Here is a 21,269-nt window from a genome sequence, read left to right as displayed (position 1 = left end):
CGGCCAGTTATACCAGCCGGCACTAACCTTGCTGCCAGGAGCCGGGCAGGGTCGGGCAAGTTAGTGCCGGCTGGAGTAACAGACCGGCTGCCACGTTAGTGCCGGCCATTTAGTGCCGGTCACAGGGACCGGCACTAAGTCTCCCTGTGACCGGCACTGATGTGCCTTTCTCTGGCAGTGTAGCCATACAGATCAGATACATCGTGTCAGTTGTTTGTTGTTTGCAGGTGCAGCCTCTGTCGGACACTATGCAGAACTGAAACTCCCGTGCGGCAAAGCCGGCCGTCAGCTTTGTCTCATCCATTTCGGCGCCCGCAGTTAGCTAGCGCACGAGAGTGTGCCGACGATTCGCTTGGCCTCTCGATCCCAGTCTCGCTCGCTCCCCGTTCCCTCGCAAGTTGCGACAAGAATCTCCCAACTCCCAGCATCGATCCCTTCCCGGCCTCGTAATGGAAACCTCGCCGTGGCCGGACACTGATGGTGGAGCCGTGGATCATCGAGCACGCGGCCGGGGTGCTGTACGCGCGGCGGGCAGCAGCTCTACCGTCGCTGTTGATCGGGCTCGCTAGGGCGTGTCAGTTCCAAGGCTCTTTTTTATTTTTTTTCCCTCCGGTGTGTGTGTCCATGTCCGTCGCTATGGGCGCTTTATTCCGCTTCCAAGTTGAGATTTGAGGAGGCGGACAGGATCTCAACGGATTGTCGAGGACAGCAACGGCTCGATCAAGTGTGCCCATTTGGGAATATTTACATGTCGCCCTTCTTGTTCCTGCTGGTTAGCAGTTGACAACTGTTCTACAACGACTCATTTTGTGTTCCTTATTACCAGCATACGCATTTGGAGAAGATATGCCTGTTCAATTCATCACTAGACATATGTTGCTATTCATTTCCAGATATGCCATTGCTATCTACAGCCTAGAAGGCCCAAGTGCCATCCGTGCTCTTCATAACTTCTGCTGCAGCTAGTACAACTGCTGCTGTTGCCTGTCCCATCTGCCCATTTTGCTGAATCCATCCGAGAAAGATGGGCTGGCTAGCTTTACCTCTCCGCACAATGCCAGCCGGACGATCACTCAGACAGTTGCCTCAAAATGCAGCAGTTTCAGCTACTAGCGTTCAAACCATCAAAAGTGGGTCACCAGTCGGCAGTCACCACATGTTACAGCAGCGAAAAGACCAATCACTTGCTCACGTACGATTCAGCAAACCGTGGCAGGGGCTTCAAAAGGTATGAGCTGTCCAGTCAGGTACCCAAGGAAAAACACTTTAATTACAACGAGACTTACCATAATTGCATGGACCACAAAACCACTCACACTGCTATTCTAAGCCGCCAGGTACAAATCTCAAAAGAAGATATACTCAGAGGTTTTTACATGCTCCACGCACAAGCTCAGGAACCTAGCCAACGGATCGGAACACCCAACAACGTTCAGGGGGGCTGTGAGGTTGATGATACTATGGCGGCCACTTTCATGTCCAGGGTTGTACCGCTGACAAATAGGTATGAACAACTGCGGGCTCACGTGTCAGTGACGGTTATGTTATAACTATCTCGCACCCAGGATCTGATGTGCTACTCGTGAAGGCGTCAAGATCGATGCGCGATCTGGTGAACAATCGCTTTTTAATTCTATGCTAGGAGTAACGACTTGTGGCGTTCATCATTTGACAACTATGAATCGATCTGGTACTCTGCTATGGCACACATATGACTGGATATTACTAATTTATTATTATATATTAATATAACCTTAGATAAATTTACAAGTGATGTATCGGTATATTATCATGCACGGGGATCTCAAGATCATATTGAATATTAACAAGTACACTTCTAGATTGACAAAGGTGGAAGAGATCCCCAACCTAGTAAATTTTCTTTTGAAGTTAGGCATAGCCGCCTCAAAATGCAGCAATTTCAACTTGTGTTCAAACCATCATACTGAGAGGTCACCACAAGTTACAGCGGAAAGACCAATCACTTGCCCACCTCCGATCTAGCAAACTGCAAACCTCGACAGGGACTTCAAAAGGTAGGAGCTGCTCACTCAGGTACAAGGAAAAACGCCTTAATTACTGGATAAAGAATGAGAGTTACCATAATTGCGTGGACCACAAAACCACTCACCTATTCTAAGCTGCCAGGTACAAATATCAAAAGAAGATATCCTCAGACGTTTTTACATGCTCCCACGCACAAGCTCAGGACCTAGCAACGGGAAAATTCAACATGTAATGTTTTAGAGTAGTGAGGTCGATGGTAGTAGTGGGGTGGCCACTTTCATGTCTGGTGTTGTAACGCTAATAAGTATGTGGGGATGATTACAAGCACATATATTAGTGACAGTTATATCTTATAACCATCTCGCACGCAGGATCTACGAGTCGTAAAGGTGTGAAGACCTATGAACGATCTGGTGAACAATTGCATTTTAATTATGTACTAAGAGCAAGGACATGTTGCGCTCATCATTTGTCGACTATGAATCGACCTGTTACTATAGCATAACACACCTATGACTAGATATTACTAATTTATCATTATTGTATATTAATATAACCCCAGATAAACTTACAAGTGACGCATATCTACATTTTTTATGCATGGGGATCTCGAGATCATACAACAAGTACACTAATAGGTTCACGGCGGTCGAAAACTATCCCAACCTAGTAAAATTTTGTTTTGAAGCTAGCCATAGTGGCAAGTAATTAAGTTGGCACATCAATGATATGGCTTATCATGTTTTAAGTTGTTGCAAGCAACACTATGATGCCATGCAAACTTAGCTTGTTCATCCACAGATATAGAGAAAAGAGAACAACTGGCGTATGACAAAGGGAGAAAAACCCCATGGCAAAAACAGTGTACTAAAGTGGCTTACCATCACGCAAAGACACTAGGAAGAGGCAAAGTCCCGGAATATTTTCCTAGCCGGGGGCCGGTTTGCTTCGTCTGCCTTTATTTAAGGATTAGCCGTATCTGCTTTTGTGGCTAGTGTCTCATCTATTATATTTGGGTACTAGCTCCTGTCTCCTTTGCTTACCAATTACTATCACCCTATGAGCCAAAAGTAGCCCATTCCACAATTAGGCAGCTTGCCCAAACCAACAAAGTAGGGACGTCAAAGAGAATTTATAAAGATTAATTTATGAAATGTAATGACGACAAGCCATGGCTTAGCCGCTTAGGTGCCCTTTTTAGATGCTTGTAGCTGAGCTTGGCATTTGGTTGCCACTTGCTTGTAATTAAGTTGTAAACCAAAGGAGCTCAGATACGGGTACCCATGATTTTGACATTGAAAGTAGTGCAATGCTAGCACGACCGTACGGCTTTTTCCGCGAATTTATATGTCTTGCGTCTCCACTGACTACAACTTACGTTATAGATGGCTGTATCCATAAAACATACAAGAGGCATCTTATGATAATACTGGCTAAGTAGCTTACATTCAAAATTTGTTATTATGTATATATATAACTATTTTGTTATGAGTCTGATACTATGTCCAGGCTATGTTAGGAAGTAATAGAATCATTCCATCGGGAAAATATGCAAATAAATTAGCAAGGGAGGGCCACCCGTGTAGAGCTAGATCAACCTCCAGGCAACAACCTATTTCAACCTCTACTGTATGGCTATTTCTCCCCAAGTGTGAAAGGGAATCATTGTAGCTTGAATTTGCAAGTGACAAATAAGGGAACCAAATGCAGAAAAAAAATAAGTGCATGGCTTCCCCTAGGCAAGCAAAAGTCTACTAACCAGAACACAAAGCCAAGCGGGGGACCCAAACATGTCTAGTATATGATCCCTATTATGTAACACACTTTGGACACATATTTAGAGGGGAAAGTATATGGTTAAAGATAGGGGCGAAGCTGAGCAAATACGAGGGGTGCACCATTAGCACTACATTGCTCTAAGCTTGCTTCGGGATGTATGGCTCCTAATTTGGAGGGTGTATAAGTGGTGAAAAATTGATTGTATAAATACTTTTCGGTGCCCCCAGTGCCTTCTACCTAGCTTCGCCCTAGGTTAAAGATTAGAGCAGGGCCAACAAGCAAAAGGTGAAAACAAAGATAGCACCGGTGGACTTGAAATAAATCTAGAAAAGAGAAATAAATATCCAACCTCTAAGTATGATACATATAATGTTTGAATACATTTAGTATAAAAATAATTTTAGTAATACGCTACATATATAAATCTTACAATATAAAATGTACAACTTTTCAAATATATAAAGATATTCATTATAAGGACAAAACCCATAACCGTTTATCCAATAGAAAACGTGCGTGTCTAATACGCGACCTACGTGCACCACATCTATCCCACCCAGCCTACTTTTCGCGCTACACTGAATCAAACCTACTGTGGATCAACACCACCACTCGACAATAGTATAATCCTCCCTCTCAATGTCTCTCCCCGCTGCTCGCTGAAATAGACGTACGTGTTCCCATCCGCTCCATCGAACGATTTTCCGTCGGCTCCCGAAGAAACCACCGTCACCAAGCGTAGAAACGCTCCAGATAAGCACAAGCGTACTACCAATTATAGAAATTTCCTATTGGCTAGGTGTCACTCCCTCGTACCGTGGCGGCACGTGAAAAGGCTCGGGGGGTCCCCCGCCCCGCACCCGGCGCGCGGCACGAATCGCAAGGCGCGCCGTTCCCGCCGACGTGTCGCCCTCGGAGAGGCCTCGTCCGTACGACCCAGCGGGCCCGGGAGACCGACCGGCACCTCCGGCTCCCCCACCCCCGTACGCGCCCGCGGGTCCCGCGCTTCATGGGATTGGCACCATGGTCCGCAGGGGGTCCACGACCCCCAACTTGGTGCGGAAGGCTGGCTGCAAGCCATAATAATGCATCTCGACTTTCCGAGACAGATTTTGATTATGGAGCGGAAGATGACAGTGAGTCCCAGGTTATTGTGGGCTCACGTGTCAGTGTGTCGTTTTCGTGCGGCTACGGCGCGTCCGTGGTCGCCGGGAGTTCACTGACGCGGAGAGGTTGACCGCGATGGAACACGGCATTCCGGCGAGCAAGCGGTTTCCTGCCTTTCCTGCCTGCCAGGTACGAGTTCATCGGATTAATAAAATCAAAAGAAACACTACGAATTAAGCTGAGCTCTAATCTGGATTTGAATTCTCTGCTCGGCACGATTGCTCATATTTGCTTTATCGATAGTGCTAGAGCAACAAAATCATTAGAGATTAAAGTATGAGTATATAACACATGCCCGAAAAATTTAAGATATGAGTATATCTAAATATTTATCAAGAAATAAATAAAACTATCATATAACAAAATAATTTCATCAATAGATAGATAAATGAAAGTAGTTAAAATTAGTACGATTAGCCATATTAATAAAACTAAAGTTGCTAATCAGTAATTACATTAAAATTTATTAAAAAAATAATCTTTATCTAGTGCTAGTAATATTAAAATTAATATCATTGGTCATAAGTCATAGAGACAAGTTTAAAATAGTTTCAATGGATATATCACTTGTAGTACTAAAACTAATGTAATTGATCTCTAGTCATAAAGAAAACTTTTAAATAGTTTCAAGGAAAAATTTGCTAGAAGATATACAGAATGTTGATCCGTTGGAGACCTGGGGTCTGCTCGTTTCCTGCCCTCTAAACTTTAGACCCGTCGTATCAAAAAGAATCTTGCTATTTAGAAGTATTAAATAAAATCTGTTTATAAAACTTTTTGCACAGCTGGGTGCTAATTCGCGAGACAAATTTAATGAGCCTAATTAATTCATAATTTGCCACAGTGATGCTACAGTAATCATCCACTAATCATGGACTGATATACCTCATTAGATTCGTCTCACGAATTAGCACTAGGATTCTGCAATTAATTTTGTAATTAGACTTTATTTAATACTTCTAAATGATAAGATTCTCTTTAATATAACCCTCTAAATTTTAAGCGCCAGAAAACGATCACACCCTTCGAATCGCAACTGGCAAATTATTGACCGTGTAGGCCGGCAGTCGCCTGGCATCCCTCTCTCTTCCCGGGCGGCGGCACTCCCAGTCCCAGCCTTCCGGGCGCGCGGCCGCGAGAAGACAGCGAGAGGTAGCCCGGGACAGCGCGTCAGTTTCCGCGCACCGACGGCGACGGCCAATGGCGACCCCCGCGGCCGGGCCCCGATCGGTTTTGCCCAGGAGGGTTAATCCCCCCGGCCGATCGTCTTCTGTATTTGGCCTCTCTCTCTCTCATGGTCCCCCGCGTCCTCGTTTTTTACCCCCTCGCCTGGCGGGCGCCTTGCACCCCGTCCACCACGAAACGGCCGCCCTCCAGCACCACCACCACCTCCTCCGGCCACGCAACTTCCCCGCCCTGCCCCTATAAATCCACCCAACCCTACCGCGGCTACAGTTCCACGCACGCGTGCGCGGGCGGGCGGGCAAGCGCTACAAAGGAAAGCCGAGGCGGCGCGGCGAGCGAGCGGCCCACCACCGCCGACCGCCTCCTTCGCTTTGCCATTTTTGGTGAGCGCCGTCCGTCCCCTCTGAGATCTGCCAAGTTTTTGTCTCGTCCCTCCCGTGGACTCTGATCAGCTCGGCTTTTAAATTCCTCCGCTCACTGCTGCTGCTCGTTACCCGGCTCGCGTTCGGTTGCAGCTTAATTGGCCGGGGAGCGGCGGAGGAATCGATCGTCGTCGGCCAGGATGGTGCGGGGGAAGACGGAGATGAAGCGGATAGAGAACGCGACGAGCCGGCAGGTGACCTTCTCCAAGCGCCGCAACGGGCTGCTCAAGAAGGCGTTCGAGCTCTCCGTGCTCTGCGACGCCGAGGTCGGCCTCATCGTCTTCTCCCCGCGCGGCAAGCTCCACGAGTTCGCCAGCGCCGCCAGGTGCGCGCCGCGTCCCCTCCCCCCCTCTCCTGCATACTCCTGCGCCGACGAATCCGTAGAAACCCCGTTCCATCCGTCGCCTACTAGCTCGTCGCGGCGCTGCTTCGACTCGAGATGAAATTTCGAGGGGGGATTTTCGGCTTGATTTTGGAATTTTGAGGTTTTCTTACGGGAGCATTTCTGTAAACGCTGCGGTTGCTATTATTGGAAGCCGCGACCGTGAACTCCTGTAGCGGCCTGCTGCTCCACCCTCCCCAAAAATATCTGTACGGCCTCGACGCGCATCACGCATTCTTTCCCCCTTTTCTTCTATATTTTTCTCTCTCTCTCCTCTCTCGTTCCCCTTCTCCCTCTCCTCCTCGTCGCCCACCACTTGCAGACTCCCTCCCTGCTCCATCTTTCCTCCCATTCGATATCGGACTGGAAACAGGCAGGAGAAATAAAGCGACTAAAGTCTGAAGAAACCAGGACAACATAGTACATGGGGCAACCCCGATGCAATGCGCAGCTCCAGAATTAATGCCCGGCCAATAGGAGCAAGAGTAAGTGGGAAAAAGAGGCTGGCGCGCCCAGTAATCGCGTGGAAGGAATGCCCCATGCCTACAAACGGAGAAACATTGCCATGTGACTTACCGACGCTTGGCACTTATTGCTTGGTTTGTATTTTGGAAAAAAAAAAATTCGGAGTGGTCGTGACACCGATTGACTTTTCTTGCGTGTTTTCTCCAATCACGTCAGCTGGATTTGAGGTATGGCTTGCGCCTTCCGGTCATTCGGCCGTGACGTTGGCTACAGTTCGTAGTAGCAATGAGAGCTGGTTTCTTGTTTGGTCGGGTGCCGTGCGCTTCTTGGTCTGGGTTTACTGGATCCATCCGATGGTAAAGAAATACATGCGATATTGTAGTTCCAGCAAGATTTCTACTTTTGATTGCATGACAAATAGGTCTGGCCTGAATGTCTTAGCTTCTGGCTAGTTTTCCATTTGATTCTTCCTTTTTCTAGAGAGTATTCCATCTTAATCCTCATTTGTTTAGGCTTAATAAGGTTTTCTGTGCTTAACATGGTAAACTGACAGACCTCATAAAGCCTTATTTTATCTGAAGTCACGGCATATCATCTGTTTAGATCCTTATGAATGGATGACATCTCTATATGAGCACGGACGGTGTATTTGGTTGGTTACACTATTAAAGATTTGTGCAAGATGTGGTAGAGAGGTGTTTAATTTAATAATAAATCTCCAAGCCATGTTGAAATTGATACGCATGGCCTAGCCAAGTTCCAACCAAGTTTAAATATGCAAACATTTCTCCATATCATACATCAGTCCGTGACCATACTTATACAAACTTTCAGAATTGTTCTGCGTTGAGGAATCTGTTACTTCAAGTGATACAAGTTAAAAATAGTACCTTTTAATGGCAGTCATAAAATCTACATGGTGTGTACTCCCTTTCTGCCATTTCAAGATTTTTATTTTTACCATGACCGGGGGCATTTATTTCCTTTGCTTTTCTCCAACAAACAGCACTGTACACGTTCTGGACGTATGTCACTTCTGGAGTTTCAATAACACTGATTTACTTTAGCCATAGCTTCAGATCACCACAGTCATGCTTTCCTTTTATTTTTCACTGATGGATTTGGAGGTTACAGAGATAATCGGCTATGTGTACGAATTTTTCAAGTCAATTATTGTTAAAACCAGTTCTGTTTCAGTTTACTCATATCCCTTGATGATTAATAGTAATTCTAAAAATGGCTATAACTCAACTGGTAAGAGGGAAAGGTCTTGGCAAATTTTGTTCCATGACACTTTTGAATTGTTGCTTTTACTACAAGGCGTGATTCTTTTTAATGTTTACTGTTGCACACTCTAGGAATGTGGTTATTTGATACCCGCTCTGTCCCATATAGCTAGTATTAGACTTTTTTAGATAGATTAAGGAGAGCGTTTAAAGGTCTAAATTGCCCCTTCATTTACCATGCATTTGCAACATGCATGATTAAAGGTCCCTGACCAATATATTTACATGTAACCATATTAAACTTGTGTTGCACATGTGGATGCATATAGACGAGAAGGGTATTTTTGTCATTTCATGACTTAAAACATCCCTAGGAACTCATAAATATCTATATTTTAGGATAAACTTTGAGCGATAAAACTAGCTATATTTTGAGCAGAGGCAGTAGAACAAATCAAGCTCATTAGAATATTAAAATCTGGAATGGTATGCCCTTTTTGCCCTTGCACGGACATGTGACATGTCATGTCTATCCTCTACCTTTTGCATATCGGCATCAAGGGATATTAACTACGCAAACCAACCTCTAAAAGCATTAAGCATCTCTGGTGGCACCTTCTTTTTGCGGGTTTGTGATCTTGTGGGGTGTGGGAAATAGGTTTGTTCTAGCAATTGACCATATTTCTAGAGTGTCTAGCAGCAAACATTAAAAAGTCGTATCTCTATGGTAAAATTCACACTCTGAAAGTGTCTAAGAGCACAATTTGCCTAAAGTCATAGAACATTAGAGTCATGTAGTTTGCAAGGTTATTCTTTAGGTCGAGCTATCTTGTATACTAGTTGAGATTTTCATTTAGACAATGTCCATATATTAAAACAATCCAATCATGTAGTTGTAGGTCATCAATTGATCCATCAAAATATAATGTATTGAAAATAGAAAATTGCAAAATTTTGCATGAATCAAACATGTGATAATAACACTATTTTCCTTACAAGAATACTTCTTGTTCTAGTCATAGTTTTCAAATATTAGTCTAGTAAATAATGTTTAAGTTTTGCAGAATTAGGTGAAGTATTATTGCTAATTCCAAAATTTTTACTTGACATACTTGATAATTTGATGATAGATATTTTAAGCACCACGTTTGCATTCACAATACATACATGCTTCAAGATTCAAGGGAGATGCTCATATTTGTGCATTTACATTTTCTTATATAAGTTTCAAAATGAAGATTCATAATAAAAGAAAATTCACAACACAATTAGAAAAAAACAATGGTATATCATTTTCCAACTATACAACATCATGAATATCTCGATTGTAACAGATGGAATATATCTTCTATGTTAATGTCCAGATTGAAACATATCATATAGGGGTAACTTAAGCTTATTCAAAACAAGATTATATCACCTCTACGACTAGCATAGCCTTTATAGAGTGTAAGTGTATTTAGCATGTCTGAATGCCAAGGGTTGGTAAAACCTTACTTAACTACTATAGAGGTGAAGGCATATTTTGCTAAAAATAGCATTAAGATGATGTTCTAAGATGCCCTAATAGAGACATAAAAAATTAGGGATTCCTAAAACTAATTTACTCAATCCAATTAAGAGTTTAAATAAATTTCCACCAAAATGTGCTATGTTTTTCTACCATTTCTACTGCATCACAACAAAGTTACAACCTAGGTTTGAGTAATACTTGATAATATGGAAGGGAAATTGTATAATAAGTGATAATATAAAGGGTAGAGAGAACACAAACTTGTTGCAACAACTTTTTCTCTAGATATTGGGGAATCATAGCTCTCTACTAGCTATCAAGCTGTCTTTACTACCAAGGTCAAGTCTACGAGTGTAGCATTTCGCTACTCTAGCGATTGACACTCTGCTTGCCACTCACAAAGCTTTTGCCCATTTCTTAAGAGGGTCTTGCAAGACTCATCATCCTCAAGCCATTTAGATACCAGTAAGCGTTGAGAATATGATGTGTAGACCACTATGTTCATGTAACTCTATGCATATCATCAGATAAACAAGCGCCAATTCTCTTAATGCGTGCTAATTTCATCATCTCACATGGTTGGACTCTAGTTATGTGTAACTAAAACCCCTTAGAGCACCACATCTTAGAAAGGCCGGATGGGTGGAGTATATGTTAGACCAATCTAAGATTATTTGTTGGGCTTGGATTACAGAGAAACTCCACTCACCAAATGTATGGTGTCATACTAGTCTGAATTCCAAGTGTCATAAAACTAGCCATTGGGAATTTGGGACTATCATAGCACCCACCTAATGGTTCGTTGGACATAGGGTTGGCAATGGGTACAACCCCATTGGGTTTTGACTGCCCAAACCCGTGCCCGCAAATACAATACACGCCCGTTAAAAAATCCATTACCCGTCACGAGTTCAATTTTGTGCCCGAACCCATGCACGTCGGGTTAACGGGTACCCGTGGACGCCCGTACTTGGGAAATGGAGGCATCCAATAGCTGAACATCAATAGATATACGTATATCCTCAGACCAATATATATGCATGAAAATCAAGAGAAATACGCAGCAAGACAATAGTTCGCCAACCATAATATCATATAGCACTTGACTTCACAGATTAGTGGCATAAATACATAATCTAGATCTAAAACTACCAAGTTCATTGTTGAACACATCAACTCATTACGAGTTGCAGCAATGCTAACATATTACACCAACCAGATCACCAGAATTAGCAGGAAACAAATTAACAAGAACATGGATCAGTCCCCGCATCCCAATGAGAAGTAGCACGACGACAACAAGCACTGCAAGTTGATTGCATGTTTACAATTGAAAAATCACAGTAACCAAAAAGAGGAAAATCAAATCTTGCACTTTTGGTCTTTGCACATTGTAGAACAGCACCACTGCACGGTTCTTGGGGGATGTGTGGTGGAGGTAGGCGAGCAACCTGGGACGGAGATGGGAAGAGAGAGGTGGGAACAGGATGGCGTTTCTGCGGGATGCCGGGGCCGCCGGACTGGGGAGGCGCGCTGCAACGCTCGTGCGCTCTCGAGTCACGAAGCAGAGATGGCGACGCCGCGAGCCAGCAGTCCCGAACTCTGGTTTCAGATGCGCCGCCGCCGGAGGTGGTTTAGTTAGGTGGAGAGGGGGATGAGATAGGACTAGGGTTTAGAGGCGCATGCTATCCTTTTATACGGTACTAAATGGACCAGGCCGTTCGAGGAGATTTGTGGGCTCACATGGCCTGGTTTGTATATGTTGGACCGGGTTTACAAAACCCATGAGTTTACTGGTTCGGGTTCCCTACTCCTAGACCCAGACCCGCAAACCTGATGGTTTTGATTTCTTACCCATTAACAAACCCATGGCTTGAGAAATTGACTCATGTTTGAACCCTAATAGGGTAAAAACCTGTTGGATTTCGGGTACCCATTGCCATCCCTAGCTGGACCACTAGATTGTCTGGTCAAGGGATGATATGGATGTCTGAAAATCCGAATTATGCAAATACGTAGCCGCTAAAAACGTCAATATGGGTTTTTAATATGGATACTATATGTATGTATTTGAATCTAATGTTCAATATTTTTCTCTATCCGATTCCATATCTATATCCAAAATAAACATGGAATATCCGATCATATCCATATCTAGAAAGAAAAAGTACCTAGTTAAACCATCTTAAACTTATCTCTATGAATAACTACTTAATGATGTGCACCATTTAAACTATTTAAATGCTATCCCTATGATAAATGACTAATAACGTTAATTCTAATATTACTAATGATATAAAAATTAAGTATAGTTGTTTTAATTTATCTTATAATGATGAAATTATTTCATATTTGTTAATTTACTTATTTATTTAATGATCTAATCATTTTTTTATATGTGTTAATATTAAGTATGTAAATATGTATTTACTCTATATTTATGATTAGTTTGATATATTTAATTATAAAATTATACATTGATAAGTATGTTATTTCTTATTAGCTATCTTTACGTACATGTGCTATATATTGATCCTTTATACCCTACTTATATAATGGTTTTGATCTACTATAAAATCATTGGTAAAGCAAATTGATACTCATGAAAATGCTATCTTACAAATCAAAAGGTATCCAAATTCGAATTCAAACTATTTGTTTTGTATTCATATGATGTAAGATTCATATTCGTATTCAAATTCAGATTAAAATGTGGTAAAAGGTCTTATTCGGATCCGATTCCATGAGTTTTTTATCTGAATCCGTCCCTAGTCTGGTGCCTTGAAATTGGGTAAACTTCGCTTTAAAGGTGTTTGATAGAGGTGTGCATGAAGTGTGAAAGACCTTCAAGCGTACTTTGTCAAAAATTATGACCCATAATTGTATTAAACTTGGTTCTACACTTATCCTTGGCATCGGATTCATAGATTAAAACAAACTAATAACAATATATACCATCAAATGAGAGTAACATGCATTCTATGAACGAATTGCACGTACAACACATACACAATTGATTTGAATATGAAAGTGTAATATGCTAGACATTCATAAGAAGTTGATGTACTCACTCCACATTATTTGGTGCAAAAGGGCTTGGAGAAAGAGTGAGGTAGAGAAGGGGAGGATGTGGCGGTGGTGGTGGCGGAGGTGGATTGGAGGAAGAGGTGGTGGCAGCCGGCAAGCAGTTAGTGTTGAGTGAAGAAGAGAATGGAGTAGAGTATGTAGTGAGAGGTGGGGTGGGGTGAGTCGGGCTTATATAGAGATATCTGTGCTAGCGTAGTATATAGGCCTCCACGGATAGCTACATATCCATGCTGGCTCGTGTGTACTATCCAACATGTATACTAAATGAAGGAGAAAAATACAAAATAAATAGCAAACAATACAACTGAATTCAGTCATAATATCGAAGCTAACCACAAATATCTCTACATGGTTAACATATTGTCACCAAATAATTTAATTACACAACACGATCATCTTCAACATTACAAGGTACAACTCCCAGGGATGTCCTAGGGCCTCCTAGTCGCATTCTCTAATGGCGAGATTGTTGACATGGAAAAGGTGGCCCTTTTATTCGACCAACCTCATGAGTGCCCATGAAGCCTATCAATATTAGTGGGAGAAGGAAGAATAGTAAAAGAAACCTAACCTTACATTGTCATCTTTCGCAACCCCGTGAAGTGGTAGCGCGAGAGCTTTGCACCGTTTTGGTGATTCAAGAATTAAAGTCCTCCTTGTACACATATGCAGCCGCCACCCTATCCTGCTTACCGTTTGACACGCTGAGCAAGTAGAGCAAGTGTTTGAACAATAGGTCTAGCCGAGTCGCTTGAGCCCCTAATTTAGTGTTTAAATCTACTCCTAGATGTTGTGGTTCAATATGTGCATGGCATTTGTTTATTGATCTTAGTGATGTTGGCAAAATAAAAGAGGTCTTAATCCTTTCATGGATTGTGCCTTTATGAATTTGGGGAATGCAAACCTTGCTTCGTAGGAACAAATGGAATGAGAACCCTATATAAATGAGAAAACTCAATTGCTTAGTGTTGATCCATCGTGATCCTGAGCTCATTTTATAATATGAAAATTGCATGTCCAATAGTCCTACCTCATGTTTTTTTTCTCGAACGGCACAGGAGGACTGCGCATCATTTCATTTAATATAGAAGAAAGGAATAAGGACAGAGGTTAGAATAACCCCTGTACTCTATAACACACGCCACTAGATTGTCTCTTACACAAAACAACCTATGACCAAATAGGCAAACCACCACCCCCCCCCCCCCCCCCCCCACAGGACCTAAGGGGCTGGAGGCAGCGACCTATCTAGGAGCTCTTTGAGCTTGGATGCTCCTGCCATGCACCAAAGAACACACTCACTAGACACTGTCTGGAGGAGTAATTGAACACTTGGTTGAGCTCCCTCGAACACACAAGCATCGCAGTGCTTCCAGATTTCCCACGTGAATAGGATGATGAGAGAGTTTAGACCCTTGCGACGATCTTTATGCCCTGATTTGATAGTGGTATTCCACCATGCCGATAAACTGGTCGTCGAGGTGGCAGGCCCGGCGATGACTAGGTTTAGGCTTTGAGAGATCAGCGACCAGCATTGCCTGGTGAACACACAGGTGAGAAGGAGACGCTAGGCTGTTTCCTGTTCCTTATCTTTTTGTCCCTCGAAAGTGCAGAAGAGCTGCGCATTAAGAAGAAGGGTAAGAACCCTAAGAAGGGTAAGAACTCCAAGTAGTACACTTTAGGACCTGTACCATACCATACAAAGAACCCCTGAAAGCTATTACATGTAACACAAAAAAAGGTGGGACCCGACTAACAAGAGCTAAGAAGTAGAACTTAGACCACCTGAGATCCTATGGCGAGGAGATGTGACACTCCTCGAGCCCCAGCAAAGGACCACTGGTGCAGCTCTTCCTTGATGACCGAAACAACACAAGAAACATCGGGTGAAATCCCATCGAAGACGCAGCGGTTGCGGTGCTTCCAGATGGTCCATGCTCCCAAGATAAAGATGGAGTCCAAACCTTTCTTAACCAGGCCATCCACTCCGGTACTAGCAGCCATCCACCACTCAAAGAAGGAAAGATCGTTTTGTGGAGCCAGGGTTTGCAGGTTGAACATTTGCAACACAGCGAACCAGACCTGACGGGAGAAAACACACGCCACCAGCAGGTGGTCAGCAGTTTCCTCAACTTGATCACAAAGAGAGCAGGCTGCCGGATGGGAGAGACCTTTTTCTGACCAGGCGATCTGCTGTCTAAATTCTGTTTAGAGCAGCCGTCCATAAAAAGAATTTGCACGTGCCTGGTGCCCAGCTCTTCTAGATCTGCTTCCAAGGGCCAAAACCAGTAGCTCCAATGGATAGAGCTTCGTAGCTGATTTAGTAGTATACTGACCTGTAGCAGAAAACTGCCAACACATGCACATCTTCCACTCCTGTTCCTTGTCACAAAGCGGGCAAGCAGCTTGGTGAGGTGCAAGGCCCGCTTGGCGAGGCGATCAGCAGTCCAAATAGGTTGTTTGATGGCTAGCCAAGGAAGAATTTGCAACCCAATGGAGCCCAACTCTTCCAGATTCGCCTCCATGGTGGGAATCTGATGGAGCCGACAAAGCAGGCTGCATAAGCTGTCCAACCTCATGTAAAAGCAATTGTTTCATAAAAAAGGCTGCAAATGCTTGATGAACTGTGACTGTTCCTTGTTGGCAGAATAAATTTGTTGCTGGAACAATTGATTATTAGAGAGGGAAAACAGATTAGATGGCATATTCATAATAATCTTAATTACCACCAATATACATGCATGAGCTCTCGACATTAACAAAAAAGCTGAAGAAAATTTTTATCTAAATTTGGGGAGAGCTTTATAGCTTTAGTTTCACAGGCTGCAGTATGCTGTTGAGTAATTTAGTAGGAAATTGCAAAGGACATATCAACCAGAAAAGTTTACTATGCCTTTTTAACCAGAATATTTTCATTTAGCCCAAAATCATTTTTATAGTTACATGATTTAACCAACCTTGAAAGATTTTCATCACAAAATATTAAAGTTAATGTGCAGGTTTGTTTTCAATCGAACAACTTACTTATTGCCTATATATTCTTTTAAGAATATAGGTCAATAATGCCAAGAAGTATAATCCACAAAGCTTTTTAAATCTTCTTGATGGAAAAATCCTGTTTTGTTTGGATTAGTGTTGTAGCTGGTTTTGGTAGAAAATTTTCAAATAAATTCATTAACATTGTCTTGAGATATTTTTCTTTATGTGGTTCTCCTAATTAAGATCCAAGTCAGATTATGATAGGGATTAATTAGTATCTTAACAGTGTTGTTTTGGAAAGATGTGGACTATCCATGCTGCAATGGGTGTCATGTGATTAGCATAAACAACTTTGAACGTCTTCCTTTCACACCTATAATTATTTTAGCAACAGAAGAAACAGTTTTTCTGCCCCTCAAAACATCAAGGCTAATTTGTCAAGTGATACTTATTCTTGAATATAAGGATTCATTCATCAACATTACAAGTCATCGCACCCTTCCATTTCATGTGTTTAACCTGTGCCATTACCAATTTGTATCCACGAGAAATATTCTCCAGTTAATCCTTCAGACAGCAGACTCCCGATTGCTCTCACTAATAAATCACTCAAAATGGAAAACAACCTGTAGCTTATTAGCACTACTGTACTGAATATCAGCACAGTAGGGTATACGTGTAACAAAAAATGGTCACTTTCTCTGAACGGGATTATGATTGCCTTGTCGTCTAAAATGACCTTAGCATTATTCTTATTAAACTTTAACAGTCTCCAAACACAATATATTTCTACTAGATCTTGTCAAATTTCCTCAGTCAATGCTCGCACATTTTTTTTCCTTCAACCTCAACCAAGCAGTACCATTACACTATTTTCTCCTTCTTAGGTTAACTTCTGTGCTGATCCAATAATGATTTGACAATTTATAATTTTTTGCATCTAAACAGATAGTTTTACTGTATCAAGGTTCCTACTCTCACATATTTCTTTTTTTTTGTCCTTTCCTACCTAATATGTGGATTAAATTCATTGTTTTTCCTCCTGATTATCACCACGAATGTACAACATATCACTGTTGACATTGTCCATTAGTTTGCTAAATTGTATCGACTCTCTGTCAAAACGGAATCTATAATGATCTTGCTTATTCTAGGTATTAGCATATCATTGGAAATAGGCTTTTGAGTTCGCTAACAGACCATAAGATGCGTCAATTCTTCAAGGCAGATCTTAAAATTATTTAATATCTTTTGCTGGCGTCATATGTCCAAAAGAAGTACACCAATTGGTGATTAAGCTACTCAGCTCATTTCATGATTTCTGCTCCGCTGATTCCATGATTTCCCGATGTGCATGTTCTGTCACTCGACATAAGGCACTGAATAATTAATATTAGCGTTCAATCAAATTAAGTATTATGTTTATTTTTTTAAGTAGTTTGTTTTCTGATTTACAGTTTGCTTATTATATATGCAGCCTCCAGAAAACAATCGACCGCTATAAGTCATATACAAGGGAAAATCTCAGTAGCAAGGCTATACAACAACAGAATATACAGGTGAAGTTCTACAGTATAATATTTATGACCTTCCAGATCAAGAAAAGGCACGAGTTACACCTACTGCTTATATGAATATCCGATGCCACTAGATGGTTATTTTTCTTAACTTTTCTATTGAGTTGTTTTTTTTATTTAGAATGTATTCAATTTGCTCGTTTCAGATTCTATTAGTTTGCATGTGGCTGATGTATTTCCTGAACCCATCTTTGACTACTGCATCTTCAGTTAATATAGATAAGCGGAAATTAAATCTACATGAGCTTTTTGTGGATATAAACCCAAGAAAGATGTTGATACACTTAACTGAAAAAATTTCAATATTTTTTGCTGGATAATTTACCTCCCAAGACATTGAAGTGCATTACCAGAATCACTTAGAAACATGGGTAGAATAAGTATCTTTTAGAGGCTAGTCCAGTGTTTTTCAATATATATAAAACAGGACTTGCAGTAAGCATTTGGGGACTTACTCTCCTCACAGCTTGTATGATGTATCTGATGGTACACTTCAATGATCTGAACTGCAGCACGTCAAAGCAGATGCCTTAAGCTTGGCAAATAGACTTGAAGCCCTTGAAAAGTCCAAGAGGTAAGAAGTCATACATTCTACTGAAGATCAGCACAATTCTTCATACAGCAAAATGTTTAGCAGTCATTTTCATTACTTGAGTCGCAGGAAGTTTTTGGGTGAAAATTTAGAAGATTGCTCTGTTGAAGAACTGCATGGTTTGGAGGTTAAACTGGAGAAGAGTCTCCACGTCATCAGAGGAAAGAAGGTTAGCTAGCTACTACCTAAATTCCTTCATTACCTTTTGTTTTAAAAAAAATATGAGAGAAGCCTTCTTTAATAATGAATCTACGGTTCCGATGTTGATACATGCATCCTATATTTTTCCTGATGACAGACCCAGCTGCTGGAGCAGCAGATAGCCAAGCTGAAGGAGAAGGTAATGCATCGGCCCAGAGTATCCTGAAACTACTCCACGATAACCACTTCCTGACTCCCCTTGTCATTTCTTTCTTCTACCGTTACCAGGAGAGGACCCTGCTCAAAGACAACAAAGAATTACGCGAAAAGGTACTGCAACCAAGCACTCATTGGTATCAGTAAAACATTTGCAAAGTGTAAATTAATTTCCGATATCTTATGTGTAATGCGCAAGCAAGCCAATCTTACAGCCATCCTGTACCTAGATAACTAAGCTTATCGAGTTTATCACCGTGTGCTCTTGTCGCCGCAGCAACGCGACGTCCAGCCGCCGCTGGTGGCTCCCGCCGTGACCCGCTGCCTCCCCCCGTGGTCGCGCAATCTGCCGGTGCCTTGCAACGACGACGTGGACGTCGAGACGGAGCTGTACATTGGGTTACCCGGCAGGGAGCGCTCTGCCAACCGGGATTCGGGGTGAAGTACATCCGATGCCGCAGCTGCCGGCGACGCCTGGTGGGTTCTCTTGAGCCCATGCCCATAGGAATAAGCAAGCTCTCTGCAAGCACCAACGAGCCCCAGTCAGATCGATCAGCTCAGAGTTTTTTTTTATTTGCGACTATATACAAGTTGTCTAATTAAAAAAAAAATCAAGCTGTATGTGTATTGCAAAGATGGATGGATGGATGGAACAACCCTGTAAGCCTTCCTGATACCTGAAAATCCATGCAGCATATACCCAGATTGTGGTCTCTTCATCTGAACTGGAGACTTTGGGAGTGGGGTTGCCTCGTCTGAAATTCCATACCCATGGTGGCTGGACGGTGCTCGTCGTCATCGAGCTGCTAGCTGCCTTTATATTCAACTGTCGAAGCCTCGAGGGTTCACGAGGCGCGCGACACGTCCTAGCGCTGCTGCGCTGCAGTTGCCACACGTATACCTTTCTTTTTTTAGAAATGCACACGTGTACCTATGCCTGGGTCACTGGGATGTTTATTAGCCGTTGCGTGGAGTCCTTCCCTCGAGGGGGAACAATGTGGCTGCTGCCGGGGTTTGGTGTGGGCCCAAAATGACCTGGAAAAGAAGAAGATATGGGCCAAACTAGGCTTGGAGAGAAGAACAGTATGGCTCCATCTAGCTGGTCTTGAGAGCAAGGCCTCAGTTGGGCTTAGCCCAGGCTGAGGCTGTAATCTGAGCCCAACACAGCAAACGGAGAGGAACTTGAGGCTCAATCATCAATCACGACGCAACATCTGAAGACAAGGCTCTCAGTCACAGGACCCAAGCGATGCAAGCAGAGGTGGGACTGCTGACGCCCTCGGCAAATAAAAACTGCAATCATGCAGGGGATATGTATGTGTGTGTCAATACAAAAGATGCAACCATGTCGCACTAATTTCGTTTGACTCGCCCTCCGTCAAGGTCAAGCCCTCGAAGCAAGCGGCGCGAGACGAATCGGAGGCGCTGGAGCTGTCCAGATCGAGCCGCCCACACCAAAAACACTGTCCGCTGGGCACTAGTTTAGGGGCAGTACTACACACAAACCGATCCCTGCCTGATACCTCGGTGCCAGATGCGGTGTTATCTCTGGCAGCGGCGAGACGCAAGTACCCACTGCACGCCGCCATGCTTTTTTCCGTGAGCGATTAAGAAACTCTGGCGGTTGCAACTTCAACTTGCAGTGAGCAAGGGGCGGCCAAATCCTCTCCTCCACGGATGATCTTGACAGATCGAGTTGCTGATCTTGCTTGTCATGTGGCCGGGCTTAGTCGTTAGCAGGCGTGATTCGCGCGGCGACGACGACGACGACGACCCCGTGGTGTCCCCTTCCCAGTCCCCCGCGCTGGAGGTCGTTCCACGCTCACGACGCGCCAAAATCCCGTGTAACGGATTCATAACCCGCCACGGAGCATGTGCAGGAACCAGACTCCCTGATACCCACTGGTCCAGTTTAAGTCAACTCGGCGCTACTCCGATCGCAGTTTTTACTGGATGCTACTGTACTTCCATTCCCATCCTTCCTTCCTGTGACTCTGTGAGAGTGGCGACGGCAACCAGCGACCAATTCGGTCACCACGTATACCATGTACATGTCCGTGTCAGGGACCCTCACACTCCCGTCCCGTCCCGCACGCCGTCGCCAGCGGCCGTGTGCCTGCATTGCCTGGTGCCAAAGATCATCACGACGACGACGCCGGTCGTCGACGTGCGGCGCGCGCAGCCGTGTGCCGGTCCACCGCCGCCGCGCGCGTCCCCTGCCGGCCACTTGCCCCAAATCCGCGACCCGTTCAACCGGAGCCACCCATCCACCCACTACTGGCGGATTCCGCACGACCGCGTCGCCGCCGTACGCCGCCCGCTTCGCGGCCGCCCGCTGTCCCGGAGCGCGGCGACTGACCCCGCCCGTGCGCGGAACGGGTAAACGGCAGCTACGGCTCCGCGTCTGTCGGCCGACGGGGCCGGAGGAAAGACTCGCGGAACGTCCCTGGAACGGCGGCGTGGGGCGGTGCCTCCATCGGTCGGTGCGCGCCGGCATCTGATTGCTGACAGGTTCATGTACCCTTGGAAGT

General features: G+C 43.7%; 1 protein-coding gene and 1 long non-coding RNA gene across 2 annotated transcripts; one reads left to right on the top strand and one right to left on the bottom strand.

Annotated features, from left to right (window-relative positions):
* The first annotated feature begins 6,273 nt into the window (after nucleotides 1–6,273).
* Nucleotides 6,274–19,463, top strand: LOC112876326 (MADS-box transcription factor 56-like). Its single transcript, XM_025940414.1, has 8 exons — nucleotides 6,274–6,521; nucleotides 6,654–6,885; nucleotides 17,690–17,771; nucleotides 18,302–18,363; nucleotides 18,451–18,550; nucleotides 18,680–18,721; nucleotides 18,811–18,852; nucleotides 19,016–19,463. Exons 2-8 carry the CDS (start codon nucleotides 6,701–6,703, stop codon nucleotides 19,178–19,180), a joined length of 678 nt encoding a protein of 225 aa, XP_025796199.1. The 5' UTR covers nucleotides 6,274–6,521; nucleotides 6,654–6,700; the 3' UTR covers nucleotides 19,181–19,463.
* Nucleotides 14,732–18,380, bottom strand: LOC112876327. Its single transcript, XR_003225288.1, has 3 exons — nucleotides 18,245–18,380; nucleotides 15,019–15,893; nucleotides 14,732–14,851 (listed from the first exon to the last, which is right to left on the bottom strand). It is a non-coding gene; the product is annotated as an uncharacterized LOC112876327 (long non-coding RNA).
* Nucleotides 19,464–21,269: the final 1,806 nt, after the last annotated feature.

Source organism: Panicum hallii, chromosome 9 (assembly GCF_002211085.1).
Source record: "Panicum hallii strain FIL2 chromosome 9, PHallii_v3.1, whole genome shotgun sequence".
Classification (NCBI taxonomy): Eukaryota; Viridiplantae; Streptophyta; class Magnoliopsida; order Poales; family Poaceae; genus Panicum; species Panicum hallii.
Note: the sequence above shows the minus strand (reverse complement) of the source record. Positions and strands in the feature narration are given on the sequence as shown.